This window comes from Peromyscus leucopus, chromosome 6 (assembly GCF_004664715.2).
Source record: "Peromyscus leucopus breed LL Stock chromosome 6, UCI_PerLeu_2.1, whole genome shotgun sequence".
NCBI lineage: Eukaryota > Metazoa > Chordata > Mammalia > Rodentia > Cricetidae > Peromyscus > Peromyscus leucopus.
Window position 1 is genome coordinate 63,426,754 of NC_051068.1, and position 24,314 is coordinate 63,451,067.

The following is a 24,314-nucleotide window of genomic DNA, read 5'->3' on the forward strand; positions in this document are numbered from 1 at the left end:
ATTATGCTCTTGGAACAAACATAGTTTAAAGTCTGAAATCTGATCAATGGGGTTTTAAAAATTGTTTTTAAAATTAAAACCTTTGTCCGCCTTTGAGATCAGGTTCTTTGAAGTTATTTGCTTTTTTACGGGAAGCTGTAGCTTTTAAGATTTTTTTCTTCTTTATGTAGCATAATTAAATTAGGTTTCTTTCTCTGTTGCTTGTAAAATATAAGATACTTTGGCCTAATCATGAAATTTGTCTTGTACTGCAACCTCCCTGTTCTCCAGACACCAGAATTCCTGGCAGTTCATATTTGAAAGTACTTCAGCCAATTACTGACAGATTTTGTATAGACATTGATGCTAACAGATAGTTTTGTATTATAAATACTAACACTTTTCTTGACCACAACATTTTTAACATTAAAACCCTTTTGTAACTTGCATTAAATAAGGAAGGAAGAATAGTGAATTGGGGAGTATTATTTTTTCTATTGTCAAGACTTAATAACTTTTTTGTAAACTAGTTAGAAGAAGTGCTGTTTCTTGCTAGAAATAGTTTTTTGAGTGAAAATAGTCATTTTAAGACAGTATTTTAACCTTTTAAACGAAATACAGTACCTTAAGTGATTCGAGTGTACCTCTAAGTAGCTATTGTTTCTTTTGAAAATGTTCTCAAAATTCAGACCATTTTCCTCAGAGGATAAACTGTTTTATTATTTAAAAATAATTAGTGAGTGCACGGAATTAATGAGTTTGTTTGTATTTATAGGAACACACACACACACACACACACACACACACACAAAGTAGTATGTGCATTGAAAGGGCAAAGCTAACTTCAGAGTAGGTAGGGCCTGAGCTTGTGTTTTTGACACAGAATTGTTTTTCCCAGGGCAGCCAGCATACAGCTCATGCCTCTTCTGTCAAGTTACCTGGGGCTTTAGAGCCCAGGAGCTTCCTAGGGTTCAGTAATCTTAGCCCCCCTGTTCTTAGCACCACATACCCTCCCCCACCCAAACTTCTCATCAGAAAATCGCTTTTTAGAATATTTTCTTCTACATCTTTCATTTATAGATTTTTTTGTAAAATATTAAAAAATAGATTAAAGAATAAAATTTTAATATTAGAAGTAGTATTTAACATATTCTGTACTTGTACCTCACATTATCAAAGCTAATGGAAGGTACATGTCCTTTGGACATAAAGCAAACAAACCTACTAATTATTTTATGTTCCAAACAGTTATTGCATATAAAAGAAATCTTTATTAGAGTTGAAACATTGAAATGAGTCTGGGATTAGTACCTGAGAAAAACAGGATAAGGAAGGTATTTATTTCTAAATTTGTGTAGTTATTTTTTAGGTCATAAAATAGTATTAAGACCTTTATATATAAGTAGATTCAAAATGATGATTTAAATTTTGTTGAAATGATCATATGTATTGCATTAACAATCAAATCATTAAAAAACCAAAGTAGTATATAAATCTGAATTGTTCATATTACCAGTTGCTAGGGGAGAGGAATATTTCAGCAACATATTTATTTATTTATTTATTTATTTTTGGTGTAGTTGATTTACTTGCTAATTTTATTTATTTATTTTTACTACTTGAAACTTGAAGAGAACAAATGGTTGAAGGGAAACATGAAATGACTTCATTATTTAAAAGCAATCTAAAAACATTTCTTTTGCACTGGATTTTTTAAGAACTTACAGCATAAAAAAAAAATACCCTAATTTATAATGTGGAAAAGTTTTAGAAAGGCTTTTTTATTATTTTGTACTTTAGGATAAAAATATGTTGTTCTGTTTTCTAAGTATTGCATAAGATTACTGTTAAAATCTACAGAACAAATATATGTTATATTGAGTAAAATTCTTATTGTACTTTTTACCAAGGATTTTGGTGGAAATTTGTACAATTAATTCTCCAGAATATGCTGTATTTTAAACTTTGCAAATCAAAGTTCAAACGGAAGCTTCCTGAATTTAGCTCAAGCTCACATCTTGTAAGTTAGAAAGTGATCTCATCTGCCTTCATTCAAGAACAACCCACAAGCAGCCAATTACAATGTAAAGTAATATTTTTATTACTAGTTTACTGGTTTCAGCAAGACATTTTAGGGCCAGGTTTAGAGGTGCAAAAGTAGGAGGGAGGGGCACATTGACATTGGCACTGAGACACACTTCACATCAGGAAAACTTTGTAAAAAGAAATTTCACATAGAGTTAAATAATTTCTTTCACTTGGTGACAATCATTCAGGCAACCCATAACAAGGAGGGGGTGTAAAGAAGGAAAAGAGGGGAAGCTACTATACATGGATTTGAAAAATGTACCTTGGGTTTCATTTTGTGTTGGCAAAGCCCGATTGCTTCTTTTGTGTGATCTTTAAATTCACATTGTTTGGAAGGAAACGATCACTTTTGTGCAAGAATGTAAATTTGTTTGGTCGGCTTGCCCTCTTTTGTATGCTTCTTAATTAAGGAGGTCTTCCACCTACTCCGGCTCTTTCAGGTGATTTCCATAAAAGTTTGTGTTTAGAGTTTCTGCTGTTGCTGTGCGTGTGTGTTCTGAGAGCATGCCCGTCTGTGTTGCTTTTCACACAATCCGCAGCACTCTATAGTTTGTCTAAGCTTTTGGGATTGGTGAGGATTTCCCTGGCCAACCTCCAGGTCTGCTTGGCAGCGCTCTCCAGGGCCGAGTGGGGCTTGCCCTGGAAGAGGTCGAGGTTGGGCAGAAAGTAGTGAGGGCAGCGGCGGCACTGCAGGCAGGAGATGAGCTGCAGCAGGATGCCGTTCAGACGGTCGCCCAGGCAAGCCTCGTCCCAGTCCGTTTCCCTCGGGTGTTTCTCGCACTCGTACAGCAGCAGCGTCTTCATGTGGTAGTTATTGAGCGGCTGGCCCGGCAGCTCCAGGTGGCGGTCCCGCAGCGTCTTCAGCACCGAGAGGCACTTGTTTCTACAGCCTCCCATCAGCAAGCGGTTCTCCGCCTCACCGAACTGCAGCACCCAGGCGTCGCTTTCTGCCGAGCTCTGCTTGCCAGTCAGCGAGTAGCACTCCTTGGAGAGCAAGTTGAACCCTTCGGCCTTGACCTCCGCCACCCGATTGGGGCCGGGCCAGGGGATGTGGGGCATAGGCCACTGTGCCGCGCTGCGAGGCCAGATCCCGGTGCACTTGAACGCTGGAGTGATTTGCACCACGTAGCGCTCCCTGATGCGCAACTTGACCTCACTGGTGTCGGCGATCATCTTGACCACGTCCCGGTAGCTGCACTTGTCCACCGCCTGGGCGACCAGTGTCTGGAAACGCGAGCGGATCTTGCGCGCAGAGAGATAGCCAGAAGCTGTGATGAACTCGACCCAGAGAGACATGCTCCGCTTCCGCCCGTCGCTTAGTTTGAGCACCGCGCAACCCGGCAGAGATCCGTCGTCCACGAAGTTGAAGACGCCCATCTGGTTGAGGTAGAGCACCACCTCGAACTCGGTGGGTGAGATGACCTCCAGCCCCTCGTAGCGGGCGTCGATCTCGCTCAGGGAGCTGATGAAACGCGGCTCCTGCACCTCCACTTCCTTTAGCACATCCGACACTACCTTGCAGACCTCTCGGATGGTCTTGGCGATTGCAGCCTTGCGTGCCTGGCAGCGCTCGGTGTAGTATTTATTGAGCTGGTAAACCAGCTTGGCCTGAGCGGCGATCATGTTGGGGCACAGGTCCGGGCTGTACACCGGCGTCTCGCAATACGTTGAGGGATCCAAGGCTCACACACTGGTGGTGGCCCTGCGGCTGTGGAAAGGCGGTGCGTTCCCCCTGAAGCCCCAATTTCACTCTTGCTTTCCACCTGGGCTGACCGGCTGGCGATAGAGCCGGCTGGCCTTTTCTTTTCCCTCCTTGGAAATCTTTTTTCCTTTCTTCCGCAGAAAATAAGAAAGAATTTTTTTTTTTTTTTAAAGTACTAGCTGGCACTTTTTCGCTGTCTTTTGATAAGTGAAATAAAGATAAATAAAGACGAACTTCTTGTGTGGGAGAAATGGATTAGATGGTAAGAGAGAAAAAAAAATTAGGTTACCAAGAGGTTAGGCTTAGATGTCCGCAGCAGCCACGGTTGCCCAGATATCTGGAAATGAAGTCTTAATAAGTGCCAAAGAAAATTTTAAAATAAGAGCAAAACATTCAGCCGTTCATTCTTAAACTTCTCCCTCGCTGGTAGGACGCCTTCACTCAGCGTAGGTGATGCCTTCCTTACCCTCCCCCAAAAGGAAAGTGAAGGATGTAATTAATGCCTGGAGAGCAGTGAAGTACAGCTCAGGCCGCTGTGCACTCTGAGGTTTGCAGACGCCCCGCGGTCTCAGCGTGCTGGTCTCCTTCTTCTCAGGGGTTGTGTCGTCGCAGTTTTCCTGGTTTCCTACTGGAGGCGTTGTTTGGATTGAGTTGGTTTGTTTGGGGGGGGGGTCTTCCTGCCTCTCTCTAGGTGCAAACCGCTGCAAGTTGTTTGATATTCATTTCTGCCTCGTTATTTATACTTTTGGCCCTGGCAAAATCTATTTTAGTGTGACTAAGTCCCTGCTTACGTTGTATCTGGTGTGCAGTTCTAAGGAGTCCGGGTTTTCCCTCTCCTCTGGATTGCTTGTGCAGACTCCACTCCACTTCTCCCTCCTGTCCTCTGATACCTGCCCCCCACCTCTCTCTCTCTCTCTCTCTCTCTCTCTCTCTCTCTCTCTCTCTCTCTCTCTCTCTCTCTCTCTCTCTCTCTCTCTCTCTTAGTTTATGAATGGTCTGTGGGCCATCGTGAGGGGGTGGAGCTTCAGTTCCTACAATCCCTATGCAAGCTGTCAGTGCTTTAGCCAATCCGAGAGAAAGAGAGAAGACAGGCTTGGAACCCTGGCCGCCACCACACTGCACTTGATGGGGGTGGGGATGGGGTAAGAAAATAGGACAAGATAGGAGTCAAATGCTCTCACTCACTCTATAGTCCTATCTTCTTTAGCCTCTTTCTTACCAGTTGCCATGAGGAAGAGGAGGGTCTTTGTAGAAGGGCTTCTGCTCTGGTCTGCTCTGGCTGGAGCAAGGGCTGGAAAGGAGTAGTGGTTCCAGCGAGGCTCACTTTTGTTTTTACTTTTCTGACCACTCTGCACAAGGTGCAGCCTCTGACAAACTGTCTTTGGCCTGAAGGCAGATGGGAGCAGGAAGGGGAGCTCGGGAAAGGACTTACATTTTGATATCTATCTTTTCTTTCTTTCCTCTAGTCAAGTTTTTCTTCTTTTTCCTCCTACCCCATTGTTGCCAGGAGTCGGAGCAACTGCTGTGTATGTGTAAAGGAGCGCTATATGATGAGGGTTTGTAACCATAAATCTCTGGTTAGTAATTTCCATATGATGTTGAAAAAACAGAACAGTACAAAAACTAGTCCCAATAGGTTGTTTGGTCGTTATTTCATGATTTAGATTTGTATATTTTGGCCCATTATTTTACTGTTACAAGAAGTAGCAGATAACAAGAGAGAAAATACCTGAGTTCTGAGAAACAATGTAAATTATGTGTGGTATACATCACTAGGTTATACTTGCTGGTTAAAATAAGCTACTAAAATCGTTTTGGATTAAATCGAAATGAAGGAAAAGAAAATTGAACCTGAATTCAAGTTTTCTTACTATTTTGATACTATGACTATACTTTTGAATGTATTCTCAGGCAGTGCAGCTTCTGATTTAAAGTAATGTTATTTTCATAATTGACTCTTGCTTTTAAAGGAGTTGACTGGGACAAAAATCTATAACTGTCCTGTTATTGATTACCCAGATGGCCTTCCTCCTCCACTGGCATCCCACCGAAACTCATGTGTGTTCTTTAGAATATGTATTATCCTTAACAAGCTGTGCGGCTGCTGCCTTGTAGGACTTTTGGAAGAGTAAGGGCTATATAAAGGCGATTGACTCGCTACCGAGTTTATCTTTGAATTGAAGATGTCAGGATTCTCAGTCTTTTTAATACACTCAGGTAGTTAGGACTACTTTTAGTTTGGCTTGGCTGATCATATTTCAGATGTGAGTTATATGTGGGGGTAAATAAAATCCTTAGCTTTTTTTTTTTTCTTCAGAATCCAGTGTGTAGCTTTTGTAAAACCCTGTAGGAAAACTTGACTTGCATTTTTGAAACCCAACCAGAACCTGCATTCATTTGCTAACGGGAAAGCTAATTTCTCTTTCTACTTGGCGTGAGACATTTGAATCGCTACCCTTTCGTTCGTTCGTTCTTAGTCTTTGGTGTGTCTGGATGGCTGGAGACTTGGCTGGCCTCCCCTTGTTGCTAAAGCTCCTTTCTAAAGAATATTTGGCTTTTTCTTTTTAAAACCAAGCGGGATTTATTGCTTAGGGACTGTCTTCAGTAGCAAGGTGTTGGGAAGAACCTTGCAAAGTAAGCATCAGCGAGCCTCGGGGACAGCAGTTTCAGAGGAGTTCCTAGGAATGATGGCAGTACTGGGCAGCTGGCTGCAGCTTTCCCGCCGCTCGGGAAAAGCTGCTGCTGCTGCTGGACCACGCTCACATCGGTAACCAGCGCGTTCTGCAGCCCGGGCCCTGGAGGCATTACTGGCCAGAGGGCTGCGCTCATGGGGTGTGGGACCCTAGGGAGAAGCTTGGAATAAAGCAGCACTGGGCGGAGACTGATGGCAAGGCCCAGGTGCAGAGTTCCTCCACATCCTCCAGGGGCTAGGTCTGCAGCATGCACGTGGCCAGAGATGCCAGTGAGAGCCAGTGCAAGTCCTTGGTGCCGCTGTCCCAGCGCTGCCTGCCAAGTCTTGGAGCTCCAGGACACGCGCGCCCACTGCATTCACCTCTTCCAACCAGAGCAAGTTTCCTCACGTCATGCACCCTTGTCCACGGTTGCTCCACTTCTACCTAGAGGCGAAGAATGATAAAACGTTACAAATGTTTTGATTTAAAAACAATTCATTACCAATTTACCCTGTCTAAGGTAGATGCTCTAGTAAATAATAAATCAGTTAAACAAAGGCGACTTTAATTTATCGCCGTGGTGCTAATTAGAAACATCATTCCAGCAATAAACTTAAACACTTCCAGCAAACACTGCCCCCTCCCCCTACCTCTCTCCACTGCCTTGGTGGAGAGCAGCTTCTGCTGTTTGCGCTCCTCTCCCTGGTTGAATAATTGAAGGGGGAAACGGTATCTGAGGAGGCTATAATTGAAGAGCCCCTGTCACCCCCGCTTTTATGTATGTTGGTATAGAAGTCCATCAGCAGCTCCTTGATGATGTATTAAAACGAAGTGGCAGCTCCTTCTGCAGAAGATACGATGTTCTATTAACAAGACTGAGAGAGAAAGAAACTCTAGAGGCTAAAAGCCACTTCAAGTCTTCAGACCGATTGATCTGTATTCTCTTGTTATAATCCGTCTCATCATACTTGAGTTAATGAGGCAAAGGAGGGGGAGCAAAATCTGATGGTCCTTGACAAATTCATTAGGGAGACTGCAGGACATTTTATTTGACTGTTAAACATCTTGTTTGTTTGGTTTAGGCAGTGCCAATATCAGCATGCTTCTGCCCAGAACCGTGGTGTTGGGCGAGCTGGCTGCAAGACATTACTAAAAGGAAGGAGGACATGGAGGGTGGTTTTTCCCCTTTTGGACTGTAGGTAATGCAGAACTTTCAGACTTCTCTGGGCATAACATTGTCTGTCACTACAATCGGAACATCTAGAAATGTACTGAGGTGGGCATGCTTTTGGTAACTATAAACTAAAATATGTACACGTTTAAAACATTAGTTCCCGTTCCTTTAAAAATTGAGTCTGGTTAGAGCAATCACTCTACTAGTTTTTTTGCAATATATGAATGTTTAAGGTCCAGAAGCCAGATTACTTCTCTTTGTATCCTGGTTTTACTTAATCATAATTAAATAAACTTGTAGTGATTAATTGTATATCCTCTTTCATCGAAACCATTGTGAGCACTAACTTGGAAATTAAAAAGTCACCTACAGGTTATTTGAAAGAAGGTTGCTGTATTTAAATCTGAGCGATTTTTTAACAGTTAAAATTGGAATCAGGCTATGGTATGGAGAACAGTGCTAAAATCAGGAGGTGAGCCTACGGAGTACTTAAGCTGAAAATTCTTCTAGTTGAAAAATAATAGGCAGTTAGGCTAAAGTCTTAATTGATAGTTTTTATCCCAAACAATATTGAACTTGGATTTTTTTCAAAGTTTTCTTGAAAAGTAGTAAATAACCCAATTATAAAACTTTCTTGCCTAGAGAATTCAGTTATATTTTCTGTTAACATTGACTTAGACCCACTTAAGTGCTTTGAAAAAGAACCCTGTCTTCCATTTAGGGGAAAACAGTCTGGGAGAAAAAAGCAAGTGAATGCCCTTTGCCTGTCATCTTCACACAGCCCTGCATGGCCAGGAAGCCGGCTGCTGCTGCTGCAGGGGTGTGTGGCTGGGGAGGGCTGATGCAGCAGTCCACAATTTTCTCAGAAGCCAGAGCTTCTGTATGCCTGACAGTCATAATCCTGTTTACGTTTGCACTGAGCACAGAATCCCTAAACTGTTTTGTCCTGTGCTGATCTTTCCTTAGAGATATGTTTACTGGATTAAACTTCAGTGCAGTTTTTACTTTATCAGATTAGTGAGATTTAAAGGGTATCTATTTTATGGTGTATAAAAATAGTATAGAGGAGTCTAACGATCTTTATAGGGAATACACAGATTTTATATGAAAGATCTTGACTTCCTATAAACATTTTAGAAACATTCAAGAAATAATTAAATTATTCTCTTTTTAAAAGTCTCTGAAGTACTTATACTTTTCAGAATGCAAAGGACTCAGTTTTTGCCTGTATGTATTTTTAGCCCCTGATCTAACTTTCAAAAATCTAGTATCTATGTAGTGACTAGAGTTTTAGTCTTTAGATATTGAATTAATTGATGTCATTATAAAAAAAATACTTGACTTTTAGAAAACAAATTTCCAATATTGTGGTCAAAATATAATTTTGGAAATAAAAACTATTCTTTAAACTATTAGTAAAAGCTGGAAAGAAAGGAAATTACCCAAGCATGGTTTGTTAGTGTGCTGGCTTTGATGGAATTTTGTATAAGTAACTGAATTTAAATATATGCAAGAAATTGTAACAATTATGGATAGTATACTATATACAGTTTACTATTATCTGTCATTCTCTGTCAATCACTGATGTGATAATCCAAAACTCTGAAGTTTTCCACAGAATGTTTCTAAGGTATTGATATTTATTATTCTGGAATTAATTTGTAATAGCCAGTAATTGAATATTTTCTTTGAATACTTCATTTTTATTATCTATTAATTATTTTAAATGGCCAGGCATGCTGTTAAAATACTTCATTCTGTTTTACAAAATAGCTTCAAAGCAACAGAAAACCCTCACATCTCTTTGATTGGTAACCCAAGGGTATTGTTCGCATTTAAATAGTTTGAACTTAAGATAATGTTATGTCAGGTAAAGTGATAGCCTTGACTTTTCACAGCAAACCTGTCGAATGGTACTGAAAAACACAGCTTTATGAACTTGTCATAGGTATTCTTTGGTGGACATTCTGAGTTTTTTAAATTACCTCCCATATTACTTTTTATATTACTGATGTATTTGCACAAATTAGACTAGTCCATTTATAACTCTGGCATCATTTAGTAAGATAAGAAGGTGGATAATATAATATATATGTTAAGTTTTTCTCCCAAGTTGAACAATAACTGTTCAAATAAGTACCACATTAAACGATACATAATTTGATTTCACCAAGATAATACAAGACTAAATAAAGTAGGAAACTTCTGCTTGGCGAATGAAAATAGTCTGTAGCCTGACTGAAAGGTAAGCACCATTATAGGAGGGCTGGAGAGTATAAAGCATGAACACAAGCAAACTTAGCAAGTACTTGAACTTTACTGTAGTCTCATCTATGTTATATATGGTTTTTGCCATTACCAAGAAATCATTAGCTTCTTTTCATTTTAAAGGTACACATTTTTTGGTTATTTCATTCTTTTATTCCCATACATAAGCATTTGTTTTGAAAAGTTGGATAAGTTTCTTTCTGTTACTACCTTTTTCCTTTTCTTATTTAAATAAAAATTTCAAGCAATTTAAATTTACTAATGTACTGTAAGTAAAATATTCAAATTTACCTGCCAGATAGCTTTGGCTTTAATAACTTCTGGGTTTTCACTATAATCTCAGAGGAGAGGAATCAAGTAGCAGATCCAAGTCTTAACTATTAAGGGCTGAGCATATAATATATGGATTGCTATTTGGGTCTCTTCTTCCTAAGGAACAACATTTACCTGGGATTTAATGTCACTTTCATAAGATGGTCAGTAAACCAGAATTAGTCAATACTGAATTTATTGGTAAAGAAATCAGGATTTTATGGCTCAAAGGTGTGATGTTTATGAAAATAATACAACTTTAGTACATTGTATATAGTAATATATTTCTTGAAATTTTGGTGCTTTTATTCTATTTCTGTTGTCTCTTATGCTTAGTAGCAGACATTAATGAAAGAGATTAAAATATAAGACTTCAAAGTTTGCTCCATATTATTCTCAGGCCATATGTGATATTTTTGAGGACCCATGTTTGAAATTACCAGATAAGCACATGATAGGAATACATTTTTAATTACACCTTAAGAAAACTAGCCAGTTTACATATTTTATTGCACAATCCGTACAATACTCCATCTGTGGTATATTGATAGTAACTGACTTGAAATAATATCCCCCTGAGACAGCAGAACATTTTTAATGAATGTGCTACTTTTAATTAAAATGTTAAAATCCTAATCTTCCTTCAGATGTTTTAAGTTAGAGTAAAAGTTATATGCAGAGAAGGTGGTTTCTCTGATCTCTTGTAGTGGCTAAGAAGCAACAGAAAGTCCTAAGACATCTGTGCAGTAGAAATAATACTTGATGATCCAAGAAATCAAAACTTTTTTTTCCTACAACCATCTGAAATACAGTGAGGATAAAAAACAGCTGCTTTCGCCTGTGAATATCAAGTTCTGCCCTCTGTTTCTTCTCTGAATTTTCCCTTTCTATCTTCTCTTGTTATCTTCAGACCCTAAGGAGTCATCCTCTTATTTTCTAACTTGTTTTGTCTGTAGACAAAATCCAAGTTAGTAGGTTTAAATCAGTGTAGATAAAGTCAAGAATCTTTGATGTGTGCCTCTGACTGTTTCTAAGTGATTTGCTTGCTGGGAGCAGACACTGTCCATGCCCTTTCACTTTGCTATCAGCTAGGTGCACACAGAGGACCTGCAAGGCTACCAGATGCATAGTTAATCATCAGCAAGGTCAGTAAGGTTCCAGCTATACTCCACTAGGTCCTCTAATCCCAACATTTATTTGTGTACAGTAACTTTTTCTTAAATGCTCTAAAATTTTCAGCATTTTTTGAAAAACTAACCAAAACTTTCTGTAAATATTTAATGAACAATATAAATAGATTTTTTTTAAAGGTGTAAGGTTGTTGCTGTACAGAACCTACTACTGGGATACATAAAATAAAGGAATATTCTTGTGAATGTTAGTAGAGAGGATCCACTTGAGAAACAAAAGCTGTCAGGGTGGCATGATCAAGTCACAATCACTACCCATTTCTCAAAAATGGTTTTTAAGATGGGGCCTCACTGTTTACCTCAGGCTTGCCTCTGGCTTGCATTCACCTCCTCAGTGCTAGAATTGCAGGTATGTAGAGTATAATAAACTGTATTCAGTTCTGAAATACGGTGTTTGGATTAGGTGATCGCTTGTGTCTTGTCTGTCCTAACAGCAAATAGTATAACAGAAGTTGTTGTTGTTGAACTTGATGAGTTTATTTTAATCAGAATACTTTCTGTGAAATTTTAGTCTTTTTCAGTGTTGCTCTGATATAGGGTTATGACAGTTTTTAATGAGAAAAACCATAGATAATTACAGATCTTTCAGACCCTTTCTTTAAAAAACACCATACATTCTCAGTTACTGGTAGTTGGGAAAGAGAACAAAAGAACAACTTAAGAGAAATTTTAAGAGTGCTGTTTACAAAAAAAAAAATTGGAGCATGGTGTGTATTCTTACAAAGATATTATGCATTTAAAGGTGTGAGCAAGGCTGGCAGATACTTTTTCTTTCCTAAGTAATGAATGGATTCACAGTTTAGATATTTTCATGAAGATTGATGTTTTGTAACTATTAGTTTTTGAAGACAAAGGATTTCGAGTTTACAATTAATTTTAAAATGTATCTTCTTAGAGAAATGACAAGGCCCCAAGAAGCTCTGATTTTTCTAAGTTCATAATTTATTAAAATATGTATCCAATCTAAGAAGTGGTTCTCACACATGTGTCCCTAAAGAAGGAAATTTTTATACTTTCCCATGCTCTTCGCTTGTTTTCATCAGAAGATTTGACAGGCATAAATGTGTTAACATCTTTGATTTTTACAGATGTTCCTAGTTTTCTCTCAAACTGTAAAAGATGCTGTATCAGAGAATCGTGGTAGGAAATACTTTCAACACTTCCTTTCCCATATGCAATTCCTTGCTTGTCTAAGATTGTGGGTGTTTAGTATGGAGAGAAGTGATGCAAGATAAAATAGATTGTGATCCATTTGTTCTCATTTTCAAATATAGATCAGCAATCTTTTTGCTGTATTGCCAGTTCTCGCTGATCTAGCTTTTAAATGAGCATAGCTAAGTACTTCACTTTTGTGTTAAGTTCATTGGAAGTCCCTCATCAGTGCATTTAGGAGTGCCAGGTGGCCACCAGGAGAGTTGTTGATGGGCACTCTGTGGGTTTGCAAAGTGCAAACCTAAAAGACCAAGAGATGAGAAATGCATTGCTATTTGTGAATTTATGTTTTATCTCACGTCACTTGAAAATTTATGAGTAGTGTGGCTTAAGGGTGCTGGAGTTGTGTGTTCCAGGGCTTGCCCCCACTGATAACACCCTTGTTGGCGTGAAAGTGCAATGCAAATTATGACAGTTACAACCTTCTGTTTTGTTTAACCTGTCAGTAGATTTCCTGGCTCAGTGCTGAGGGCAATGGTGTGTTCAGCTAGTCCATATTCACCTAAACTTAAAAGGTCAGGTTTCTACAGGCAAGCCTAGTCAAAGCCTAATTGATGAGGAGGGCAGGGAGACAGAATTTACTGTTCTGTTGGCTAGTTTCATATCGTTAGGTTGTCCTGAAAGCATCAGGCAGTCACAGCCCCTTTCATGTAAGTGCTGACCCTAGACAGGAGCTGACAATCAAAGGAGGCAGCCACAGGAACCAGTGCAAGTAGGCTATTGATTTTTCAGTTAGGTCTAAGTAGTTTGTAGTATGGGTAATGGGTGACAGAGGCAGGTATGTCATTATCAATGAGCCCCAGAACAGTGGCGACAACCCTCCTCATATTTCCTTCAGCACTGACAGTATGCATCCAGAGGCGGTCAATAAATCGCCCAACCCTTAACTGACAAGTGCCTGGGAGGGTTAGGTTGAGGAATGGAAGTTACAGAGCTAAACTTCTCTTCTTAAACATGTATAAGATCCGGCAATGGAAGAAGCAGTTACATTACGGCAACATTTTGAAGTTTTGATTTGGATGTGCTTGTGCAACTTTGAAAATCAGAACTTGGTTTTAATGATTTTCAGTATCAGAATCATATATACTTAGCAAAGATAGAAATGACCCAATTATTTCTAAGGGTAATCTAAAAAGATATTTAATTTAGGTTATATAGTTTTACTTTTATTAAACTAACACTTTATTTGCTGATTATTCTATCACCAAATTTAATTAATTAAAATTTGTGTTTCCAAATATATTAAAATTCCTAATCTCTAAAAGTTGTAACTACAGACCAATTAGAAATGGGGGTGGGGGAGGGGAGACTTGATCCTTTGTAAATGCAGCTAAGTGGTTGTTATTTGACCTTAAAGTTTGTGTTTTATTATTTTTCACAATAAAACAATAAGGATAGAGGGGACATTTAATTGTTAAAGTTTGATAAATTATGATTACTTCTGAACTTTGATTTAAAACATTCATGTGGATATTTACATTTAAAGAAGATACTCATGTGACCCCAAATATATAACAACTTTTGACTAAAACTAGATTTGTTCTAATTTTGAGATATTTTACATTTAAATCAACCTGTTTTGTTTCAATATATAAGTAATATAAAAGAATATAATATTTATAACTAGGAGTTGGGGTTGTTCCATGATCTTTGCAAATTATCACATGTTTACATTTTCTACAAACTTTAAACAAATTGAAATAAGACAGAAAAGTAAATGTTGTTTTAAACTTCCTTAAATAACTTACGTTATGATATCTTGTTTAACACTGTGACGTTCTGCAGACCCAAGTTTAATCTGTAGCATCATCTAGCTGTGGAGCACCCTGCGTGACCACATGAATCACTTCTACTTGTCCCCAGCAAACTACAAATCCCTTTGAAAGAAAGCACGAACCAGCAGTTAAACACACAGCAAAAGTCTTGGTACTTAAAAGTATTTTCTTAAGGTGATAGTGGCATGTCTGTATGAGCATTCCATCCTGTTTTCTTTTTAAGATACAGAAAATAAAATCTGAATTTGAGGAAAATGGCTACTAGAAGTGTTTTAAGAAGCTTTAGAATTGTGGGGCTATTATTTAGGGAAATGTTATTCAGATCCCTCAATTAATGTTAACCACCTTTTGGGGCTTATAGATTCTTAATGCAGGATTTCTTTTAGGATCATCGCTTTTCTTCTGCTGTTTATAAATTATTGACTTTGTCTGTATTCTGCTGGCTTAGGTGAAAAGATTTAGCTTACGAACCTTGGAATTTCTCGATCATTCACTGTATTAGAGGTAGAACTTCTTGTACTACATTTGTAACCTTCTTGAATATATTGGTTTTTTTTAGGAATGAAAAAAAGCTTCAGAAAGGGGACAAATTAAATTTTCATGAAAGAAAATCCTAATCAGCAGTGACAGTGTAAGAGAAAGATGATTGCCACTTGGCCATTGTGGAGAGGCACTTAGATTTGGTGTCAGTGCTTCTGTTAATGATGACTAATGTCTTTCTTGGAGCAAGTGCATGCTCAAACATACTGCTGCAGCCTGGAGAGACAGGGCTTAGCACTAGACACCATTACAGCAAGGCTCTAGGTGTCCTAATCAAAGATTTGTTAATACAAACAAACGGCCTCTCATTGTAATAAAAAATGCAGACATGATCCTAAGGTGTTCAACTACAATTACAGACTATTTTATATGCAGTACCAAAGGATTGTTAGGTTAAAATAGTCTTGATTTTGTCACTGAAAGAAATGACACATATACTACCTTGCACAGGGTCGCAGACATTAAGAAAGTTTCAAAAAGAAGCAGGTTTTTTCATATCGTATTAACTGTATCCCGAGCAAATGCTCTGTACCTTCAAAAAAGGGGATGAGTGATTCAGAAAACCTTTTTAGATCTTTTAATCTTAAATATATTGCTTCCAAAAAAGAAGATGGCATGTGTTATTTTTCAGTTGCTCTCCAAAGCGCAAGGCCTTTTAGAAGGACATTTGCAATGCTTGTCATATTATTTCATATACATCTTATTGTCCTGACATGTCTCAAGAACCATGAGAACACAGATGTCATTGCATTCAGACAACACTAATTACTCTGGGATTTTTGCAGCCTCAATGCCTGCCTGTAACTGTCGATTATGATTGTTCATGCATCCTATACTGGGAACACTTTTCACATGAAGATAGTGAGTGAGACAGGCCTTTTAGTCCTCTATTGTTCTCTAAAAGGAATTGGAAAGAAAAAAAATTCCTGACACATCAGTTTCATTCAGTATTTTACATTTGAGCCATGTTTTGGCAACCTTTTCGTTTCTGGAGTGAGCGTGTTACACTTTAGTATGCAATGAAATCTATTATCTGTGTTCTTTAACCTTTAACAGTTTTCTACATTACTCTGTCTTCAGGCTTCATAGGAAATTTCTTTATGTAGCATGCAATTTGAGAGAAACACTAATTGTGGTATGAGTCTTTTAGAAGTGACAGTGCAAAACAATAAATATGCATGATGTGTTCTTCTGGTGTGCAATTTAATGTTTAATGAGAAGCAAAGACAGTCTCGATTTAGATAAGTGCAGTCAGCTTATGCTTTTAACACAGGTCAGTTCTTTTCTTTGTTTAATTTCTGCTACAACATTCTGAATTTTATTTGATGATTCATGTTGTTTAGGTGATTTTTTTAATGCTAGAGGTCAAATAGTGGTCAGGTTAGGGCCCTGGCTATTAAATGTGAAGGCCAAATACATGTTTTGATAAAAAGCATAATCTGTGTTAATTACCGATTGGAAAAATAAAAAGCTCTGATAATGTAACTTCACATGCTGATGAAGCAGAATTGAAGCAGCTTGATCAGAGATGTATGATGGGATAAAACTGCAGTCTCTGCTGTACAGTTATAGTAATTATGACTAATGAACCGTCCAGTCTGGATGAAATGGCATGTCCATAGGGACTGTGTCCAATCAGTTGTGACTTATGCAAGCTGAACAAACCATGGATGAGATTCCATGTTCTGTATTAGAAGAAGTATGCTCTTGCTTATTAATATCACTTTTTAAGACAATTTTAGGTGATTGGAAGCTATCTAAATTTTGTTAAATATATAGTTCTTTCCTTCATATATTTATTTAAACATATATTTATTCACTCAGCCTTACCTCTTATCTTAAGCACATAGGTTACTGTTTCGTTGATCCTGTGACTACTTGACAGACCCACTTCATTACTTCTGTAGATTCGCCCTTTTTCATATCTATTTGTTTTGTTAGAGCATATTATTCACTGACCAGATCTTGGCAAAATGCTCTTGAAATAATGATAATAATATATATCAACATTCCTCACATTGCAGACCCAATAATAAGTGTTTTGCCTGCAATTAATTCATAAATTTTTCACATTCACTCTGAGGTAAGTATTAGGTTATCATTACTATACTGGTACAGAAACTGAGCTGTGAGAAGATAGTAACTTGCCCAAGATTGCATACTTGAGATATAGGATTGCTTTGTTGAGGCTAATTGTATTCTTCTGATCGAAATCTACTTCAGAATTATCTTTACTTTTCTTTTTTCTAGTCATCTCTCATTTTGTTGTTTTTGACACTCTAATAAAACTGAGAGCTCGGCCAGGCGGTAGTGGCACACACCTTTAATCCCAGTACCAGGCAGATCTGTGTGAATTCAAGGCCAGCCCGGGCTACGGATTGAGTTCCAGGAAAGGCACAAAGCTACACAGAGAAATCCTGTCTCGAAAAAACAAAAAAAAAAACCCTGAAAGCTCACGTACAAGTGTAGAATTCTAGTATTTCATTGGACATGTTTTTAGTGAAGAGGGTGTTCAAGGTGAAGTTTATTAATGTGTGCCTTTGACAAAAAGTATGTATCTAAAATGTAATAATGTAATTTATGCAAAAATGTAATACAGTCATCAAACTTTAACCTATAATGAGAAAACAACTTGCACAGTTATAAGAAAGTAAGTAGTGCTGGTAAAATAAACTTGGTTGGTTTTCATCTGGGATTGTCTATACTAAGGATTATCTCACTGAACCAGGATTCAAGTATTTGTATTGACTGGGGACTCCATCTACTACTTGCTAGATTGTAGGTTGTCATAGAGTTTTTCGAGAAGGTATTGGAAATAAAAGACAAAAGAGAGGAGCTGGAGAGATGCCTCAGAGGTTAAGAGCACTGGCTGATCTTCTAGAGGATCCAGGTTCGATTCCTAGCGCCCACTTGGTAGCTCACAAGTGCCTGTGATGAGAGTTCTAGGGAATCTAATACCTTCTTGTGGCCCCCATGGGCACCAGGTACCCACAAGGCACGCAGACATGCATGCAGACTAAAAACTCCTGCATATAAAATAATAATAATTTTAAGATAAAAGAGAAACTTTTGAGTGACTCAGCAGTAGATAAATTGTTTTGCAGAATTCATGCTTATGTGCTGTTTCACTTTATAGGGTTTTACTTAGGGGAATTGAATAAAATAGACTTGTTGTTTTGTTTTGTTTTTTACTGATTCCCATCCTGAAGTCTTTGTCTTTCCCTGAAGCTGGCACATGTGCTGCCAAGAACTCTTATTTGTACTATTCTAGGTATCATTGATCTCAAACAGTTCCATACTCATGTTTTAATTTCTGTTATCTCCTTTATCATATTGTGTATTCCTTTCCTTTTATTATGTTTTGAATATAAAAAGTTATCGGAAGGCAAAAATTTTATTTACTTAGTAGCGCTTTATGACTAAGTACATAGCACATGCTTAATAAATGTTTATAGACAAGTTGATAATTGTGATGCCCTCCTCTTTCCAAGAAATCTGTCACCACATTCTAGTATTCAATGTGAAGTTTGTAGAGAAATGAGAAAGTCTTTCAAAACTCAGTTGAAATAAGATGTGCAGCATACTGCTAATTGAGCTCTTATTTTGTACCAGGCAATAGTCTAAGCAACTTTGTCATAATATTTTCAATGAGTCCATAATGAGTTATATCATTCTGTTATGTATTTATATAGGAACCAAGGTAGAGATATTAAATAATTTGATTTTAAATGAGGAAGTACTAAAACATGCCTTGTAGATTTTGAGTTTATTTAAAGCCATCAGATTTTTATGGATATACTGTCACTACCATTCTGTTTTCTGTAAGATGTCATCTTGACAGTAGTTAATACTTTTTAAGTGAGTTCTGCCTTCTCACATCTGAAATGATTTCAGTTACATACCAACTGTTGTCTTCACAAGAAACTCCAAACCTTCCTTCTTCACTGTGGATTGTTTGCCTCTTCCTTCTCCTGTCCCTTCCCTAGGCCTCCCCCTTTTTGTTGTTTGTTTGTTTGTTTGTTTGAGACAGGGTCTCTTTACATAGCCCTGGCTATGTATATGGAGCTGACTGTGTAGACTAAGCTGGCTTGGAACTCACAGATCCACCCCTTCTGACTTCTGAGTACTGCTATTAAAGGCATGCTCCACCAAGCCCAGCCCTCTCCCTTCTCCCCTGCCCCTTTATCCCTCCCCCCTTCCCTCTCCTCTCTCCCTTCCCTCCTCCCCCTTCCCTCCCCTCTCTCCCTTTCCTTCTCTCCCTTTGCTCTTGACCCCTTTCCTGCCTCCTCAGTTCTCTTACTACCCATGTCTCTTCTCCCTTCTCCTGTTTACCCTTTCCCCTCATTCCTGTCCCCTCTCCTCTCTCCCCAACTCCTCTCCATCTACTACTGGCCTGGAGCTCTTTGTAGCCCTCCTGCCTTTGGGGAATTAAGAGCAAGTATCACCATCCCTAGCCCCAACTATTGTCCCAAAAGATGGACAGAATCATGGCATTTCACTATTTCACCAAATAACACTGAGAGATCTAGAGAGCTTGGGCAGTTACCATCCTGTAGGTAAGTTTTAAGAAAATGCTTGTGATATAAACTACCTTAGAAAATAATTTTAGACATTCCCCAAGTAATTTGTAACAAATTATAAGAAAAAAATCTTGAAATTAAAATTTGGGTGTTTCCAAGATTGAAATGCTGTTAATAAAGTGCTACATATTTCTACTTAAGAAACATTATGGTTTGTACTGAGGCTTTGCACAAAACTGAAACCACCATACTATGGAGGAGGAAGCGGTTTACCAAATATAGCAAGCTCTAGAAGTAAACTGAGTTCAGTTTCTATTTTGAGTTCAGCTTTTACATGGGAATTTATGAAGTGTAATTTTACAAATGCTGTAATACTCAGTATATCTTACAAACTCATGTCTGTATGTTTTGGTTATGTAATAGGTTTGTGCTCACTAATTAAAGGACCAAGTTATATTTATTTAAAATGTTTGTAACAGTCTTACTGTTTATATTAGTGAAAACATTTAAGTCTAAAATTGCTGTCAGCCATTGATTCCTTAAATTTTAAGATTAGGAATAATTTATAAACTATCATCTAAATATTTAATTTAGAAAAAAGTCCAGTAGCAGTCTAAAATAGCTCATTGAAACAACTCTTTTTCATATTGTGTTTTACTAAATCATGTTTGATTCATTCAGAAATTGCCTTTCAGATATAATTCAGATACTATAACTTAATTTTCAAAGCTCAAGAACATTAATGTGATTCTGTCTTTGGGTATTTCTTATGGAAAATTGCAACTGTACCATTAGATAATTAGAATGTTAATTATATTTTACATGTTTGAAAATATAGTTTAAAATGAGGAAAGATGACAAACATACCTCCATGTTTTGACTTTACATATACTTAACATAACTGAACAATGATGAAAACAGTGACCGTGTACGAATAGTCATGTTTACTATGTTTTCATTTTCTTCATTGCTTTTTTACTATATTTAAATGTATATACTTATATAAATCTAGTTTACACTGTGCCTTTAAGGAACCTTTGATTATATGGTTTTACTGTATTTTGTAATGTCTTCTATATGTTGAAAAAATAAGCCAGGATCCCATTGAGCTCACCTTGTGCTTTGGCATGGAAAGTGTCAGCTGGAATTACCAGGTGAGTTATCACATTTGAGAGAACCCATATGCACGCACGCACGCACGTACGCACATTCTTATATGTATGTGTGTTGTATATACTACCATACCATGTGATATACGAGCAGTGTAAGACATCCTAAGGAGATGTCATTCTTATAAGACATCTTAAACATGTCATTCTTGCCATCATATAATATGCATTTTGTAAGCCCTATGTTATTAGGTTATGAAGGTCTATGTATTTTAGGCTTATATATAAATTTGCCATGGAGTTAAAACATTTGAAAATAAACTTAATTCTGTGTATCTAGAGTGAATATGATCTGATTTTGTTAACCTAGTACATCTTAGTTTCTGATAATGTTTCTACTGTTTGGGTATTGAAGACTTTTAATATTTTGAATGCAGATAAGTTTTTAAGAAAATATATTATATGTTTTATATTATTGTCTGTTCTGATAACCCATATTGTTCAACTTTCCTTTGTTTCTTATAATTTTTGTTGTTAGTTTTTGAGACACTCTAGACTCAATATTCCAAAGCTGGCCTCAAACTCACAGTAGTACTCCTGCCTCAGTCTATGAGTGCTGGGATTATAGGTGTGAACTGCCGTGGCAGGTCCTACTTCCTATAATTTTCACAAGAGGAAGTTAAGGGATGATCTCCACAACCCCCATCCTTTAAGCATTCTCTGAGAACATGCAGGGGAGGGTTAGCAGAAGTTGCCTGTGTGTACAGAAAACAATATGCAGTTATATTGCCATTTATCATAGCTACCTATAGCAATGTGTGTGTATATGTGTGTGATTATCTATTCTGCTTTCCTCTTATAGTTCGCAGAAAAAGTAAATATATATGTATTACATATATATTACACATATATAGTCTTTTACAGAATAATTTAATGTTCCAGTTGCAAATAGGAGAAGAAATATCCTTAGAAAATAACCAGTGATATTCAACAACAAATGAAAAGAGCTGAGATGCACAAAATATTATATGCTGATCGGTAGATTTGCAGACAGGGGGAAAAGATGTTGACTAGCCTTGTGCATTTAAGGCCAATCTTTATGCAAGAGCCAAGAGGCTCAGGAGATATCATGTGAGCAAAGCAAATAGAAGAATTAAAAGGCAGACCAAGAGGGAAAGAGAATAGTGGAGACTGATGTATGGTCCATGATGCTGAGGTAATGAATGCTGGACCATTTACAGTGGATTGAAAGTAGTAATAGATACATAGTAGAGCATCTCTGTTGTCAAATGATCCCATGGAGACTATATTATATTCTAAGACACAGATAGGAGGATATTCCATATGTGTGCTTGGGGATGGAAATTGGCAGGTTGCTATTTAATACAGTAATTGCATTCATAATTATATTTACCCACTTTTTTAGGATAAAGGAAAGACTGGATGTTCATTTTCTTTCCTGCTCCTCCTCCTCTTCCTCCTCTTCATTTAAACGCAGAGCCTTTCTATGTAATCCTGGCTGTCATGGAACTCACTATGTAAATAAGGCTGGCCTTGAACTCACAGAAAACCACCTGCCTCTGTCTCCTGAGAACTAGGATTAAAGGCATGTGCCACCATGCATGGCTGAATTTTCATTTTTTAATACCACTATAACAAGTTACCACTGATGCAGGGTTTCACATTTGGTAGGTCTCTATACTCGAAATCAAGGGGTTGGCAGAGTGCATTCCTCTTTATAGGTTGTGCCGTCTCTCTAGTCCCATTGTGTTTGTTTTTAAAGTATTGTATTTTCCTTTAATTTTATATCCTGTTTGCATATTAAGATACAGTTATTGGTAGTTCACAGCTAATGTACTAGCTAAATACTAGCTCAGTTTACAAATAAAGATTAGTTAGAAATTATGTTATTTTTACTAAAATGTGAGTACAGATTTAAATTGCTGTGAATTGGTCAGAATACTAGTCGTACTGTTTAATCTACTTGTAAGCAACAAAATGTATCTTGTGGGGTCTCTTATATGCCACAGGTCACTTTTCCCTATGTAGAAGCATCTTTAGTTGCAACAAACTTACTTGTATATGGAATATGATGAAGTGGTGACCATTTACAGTGACTTAATACATACTCACCACTAAGCTGTTTAAACATTAACTTACCTATTAGCAAAATGTCATTAGGGGAAAAAAAAGTTGGATAGTCGATTTAAAGGGCTTCCAAAAATGGTAGATCTTCCTTTTATATTATACATGGAAGTCATTTTATTTGGAAATAATTGCTGTAGATTTTATTTTTTCTGAATCTCTTTCTGGTGATTTCCCCACAGTAGTTCTTTTTTAAAACAAAAGTCCAATATCTTTCCAAATGAAATGTGTTTGAGATATGAACAAGTCAGATACCCCTCAAATGGAGAAAGCACAGCAATGATTTTATTGTAGTTTATCTAATGTAGTGTAACTGTCCAATCAAAACTTGGTTTTAAATCAAAACATGATCTTTAAAGTTTTACTTTATATAAAAATGTTAATTAATCCCCTCCTAACATTTCTGCAGTTCTACTTGTTAATTTGAATATTTTTCACATAATAATATTCACATAGTGAATTTCATGTTTTAAGACCTGAGAACCTTGGCTGGCCACGATTCTTCCTCTGATCCTGAATTTTCCTTACTTCCTTGACCCTTTGTTATTACTGTCAGGAATCAGAGTTGCTCCCAGAAAGGTGCAATGACTTTTTCCTCACAGGAAAGGCCCTTTTCTGTACGAGCAGAGAAGTGGGTGCCCTTTGCTGTTATGAAAACAGAATGAAAACTGGCCAGTCAAAGCTTTACAGTTTTTTAACAACAAAACATTTCTCAGAAATAAAATAGTTTATAAATAGGCAAAAATGATAAAATGACATTAAATATGATAACATTGGAGAAATAGTGTTGAAAAATTAGAATTAGCATAAATTATAATCTGTGTCTAGAAAACAGTAAAATTGTTATGTTTTAGTACAACGATACAATGATACAATGTAACTGCTTCATAATCCTTGTTTTAAAAATAGAATTCTCTTTGTTGTTTTTCCGAAATGGGCCTTCTCTGTGTAATTGCTCTGGCTGTCCTGGAACTCACTCTATAGACCAAACTAGCTTCAAACTCACAGAAATCTGCCTGCCTCTGCCTTCTGAGTGCTGGGATGAAAGGTGTGTGCTACCACCGCCAGGCTCAAGAATAGAGTTCTTACATATATCTCAGACTGTATTAATTGCAAGAGTATAGTCATTTACACTTTTCATTTTCAAAAAGACTGTTCCATAATGTTTGTGATGGGTGCACAGGAAATCTAAGCAAGTCAATATTTTTGGCAGATTGAGTTTTGGAAAGGTAACTCAAGTTCTTGTAAAACATTTATAATTACAATAATTGAAAAACTTTTATGGATCTGTGTAAGTTTGAATAATTAGTTGAAGCTTTAAAGACATCATTTGTGGAAAGAAAATAGTTCCTACTTCATAGGTTGTGTAAAGAATAAATGAAACAATCCATTCAATAGTACTTGGCCTGTGCCAGAGAATTAATAGTTTCATTTAATGTAATAGTTACAATAAATGTTTTAAAGCAGAGGTGATACGTTATAAAAGTTTTCTTAAAATTTACTAGGTTTTTAAAAATATGTTTTGAAAAGCACCATTTACTGAATCACTAATTTTGCTTTACTTTTATTTCTTTTTCTTAAAGACTAATAAACCACACAGTACGTGGCAAATTGTGTAATCTTGATTC

The 24,314-nt window shown here is 37.2% G+C and overlaps 2 protein-coding genes across 5 annotated transcripts in view; one reads left to right on the forward strand and one right to left on the reverse strand.

The window, feature by feature from the left end:
- Positions 1-24,314, forward strand: part of Lrba (LPS responsive beige-like anchor protein) — a 537,881-nt gene that overhangs the window by 320,595 nt on the left and 192,972 nt on the right. The gene's annotated exons all lie outside the window — the stretch shown is intronic.
- Mab21l2 (mab-21 like 2) lies at positions 2,057-4,889 on the reverse strand. Its single transcript, XM_028858703.2, has one exon. It carries the CDS (start codon positions 3,688-3,690, stop codon positions 2,611-2,613), a length of 1,080 nt encoding a protein of 359 aa, XP_028714536.1. The 5' UTR covers positions 3,691-4,889; the 3' UTR covers positions 2,057-2,610.

Bases quoted from the DNA above. Each gene is read 5' to 3' on its own strand.
- Mab21l2 (XM_028858703.2), bottom strand. From the start codon at position 3,690: ATGATCGCCGCTCAGGCCAAGCTGGTTTACCAGCTCAATAAATACTAC.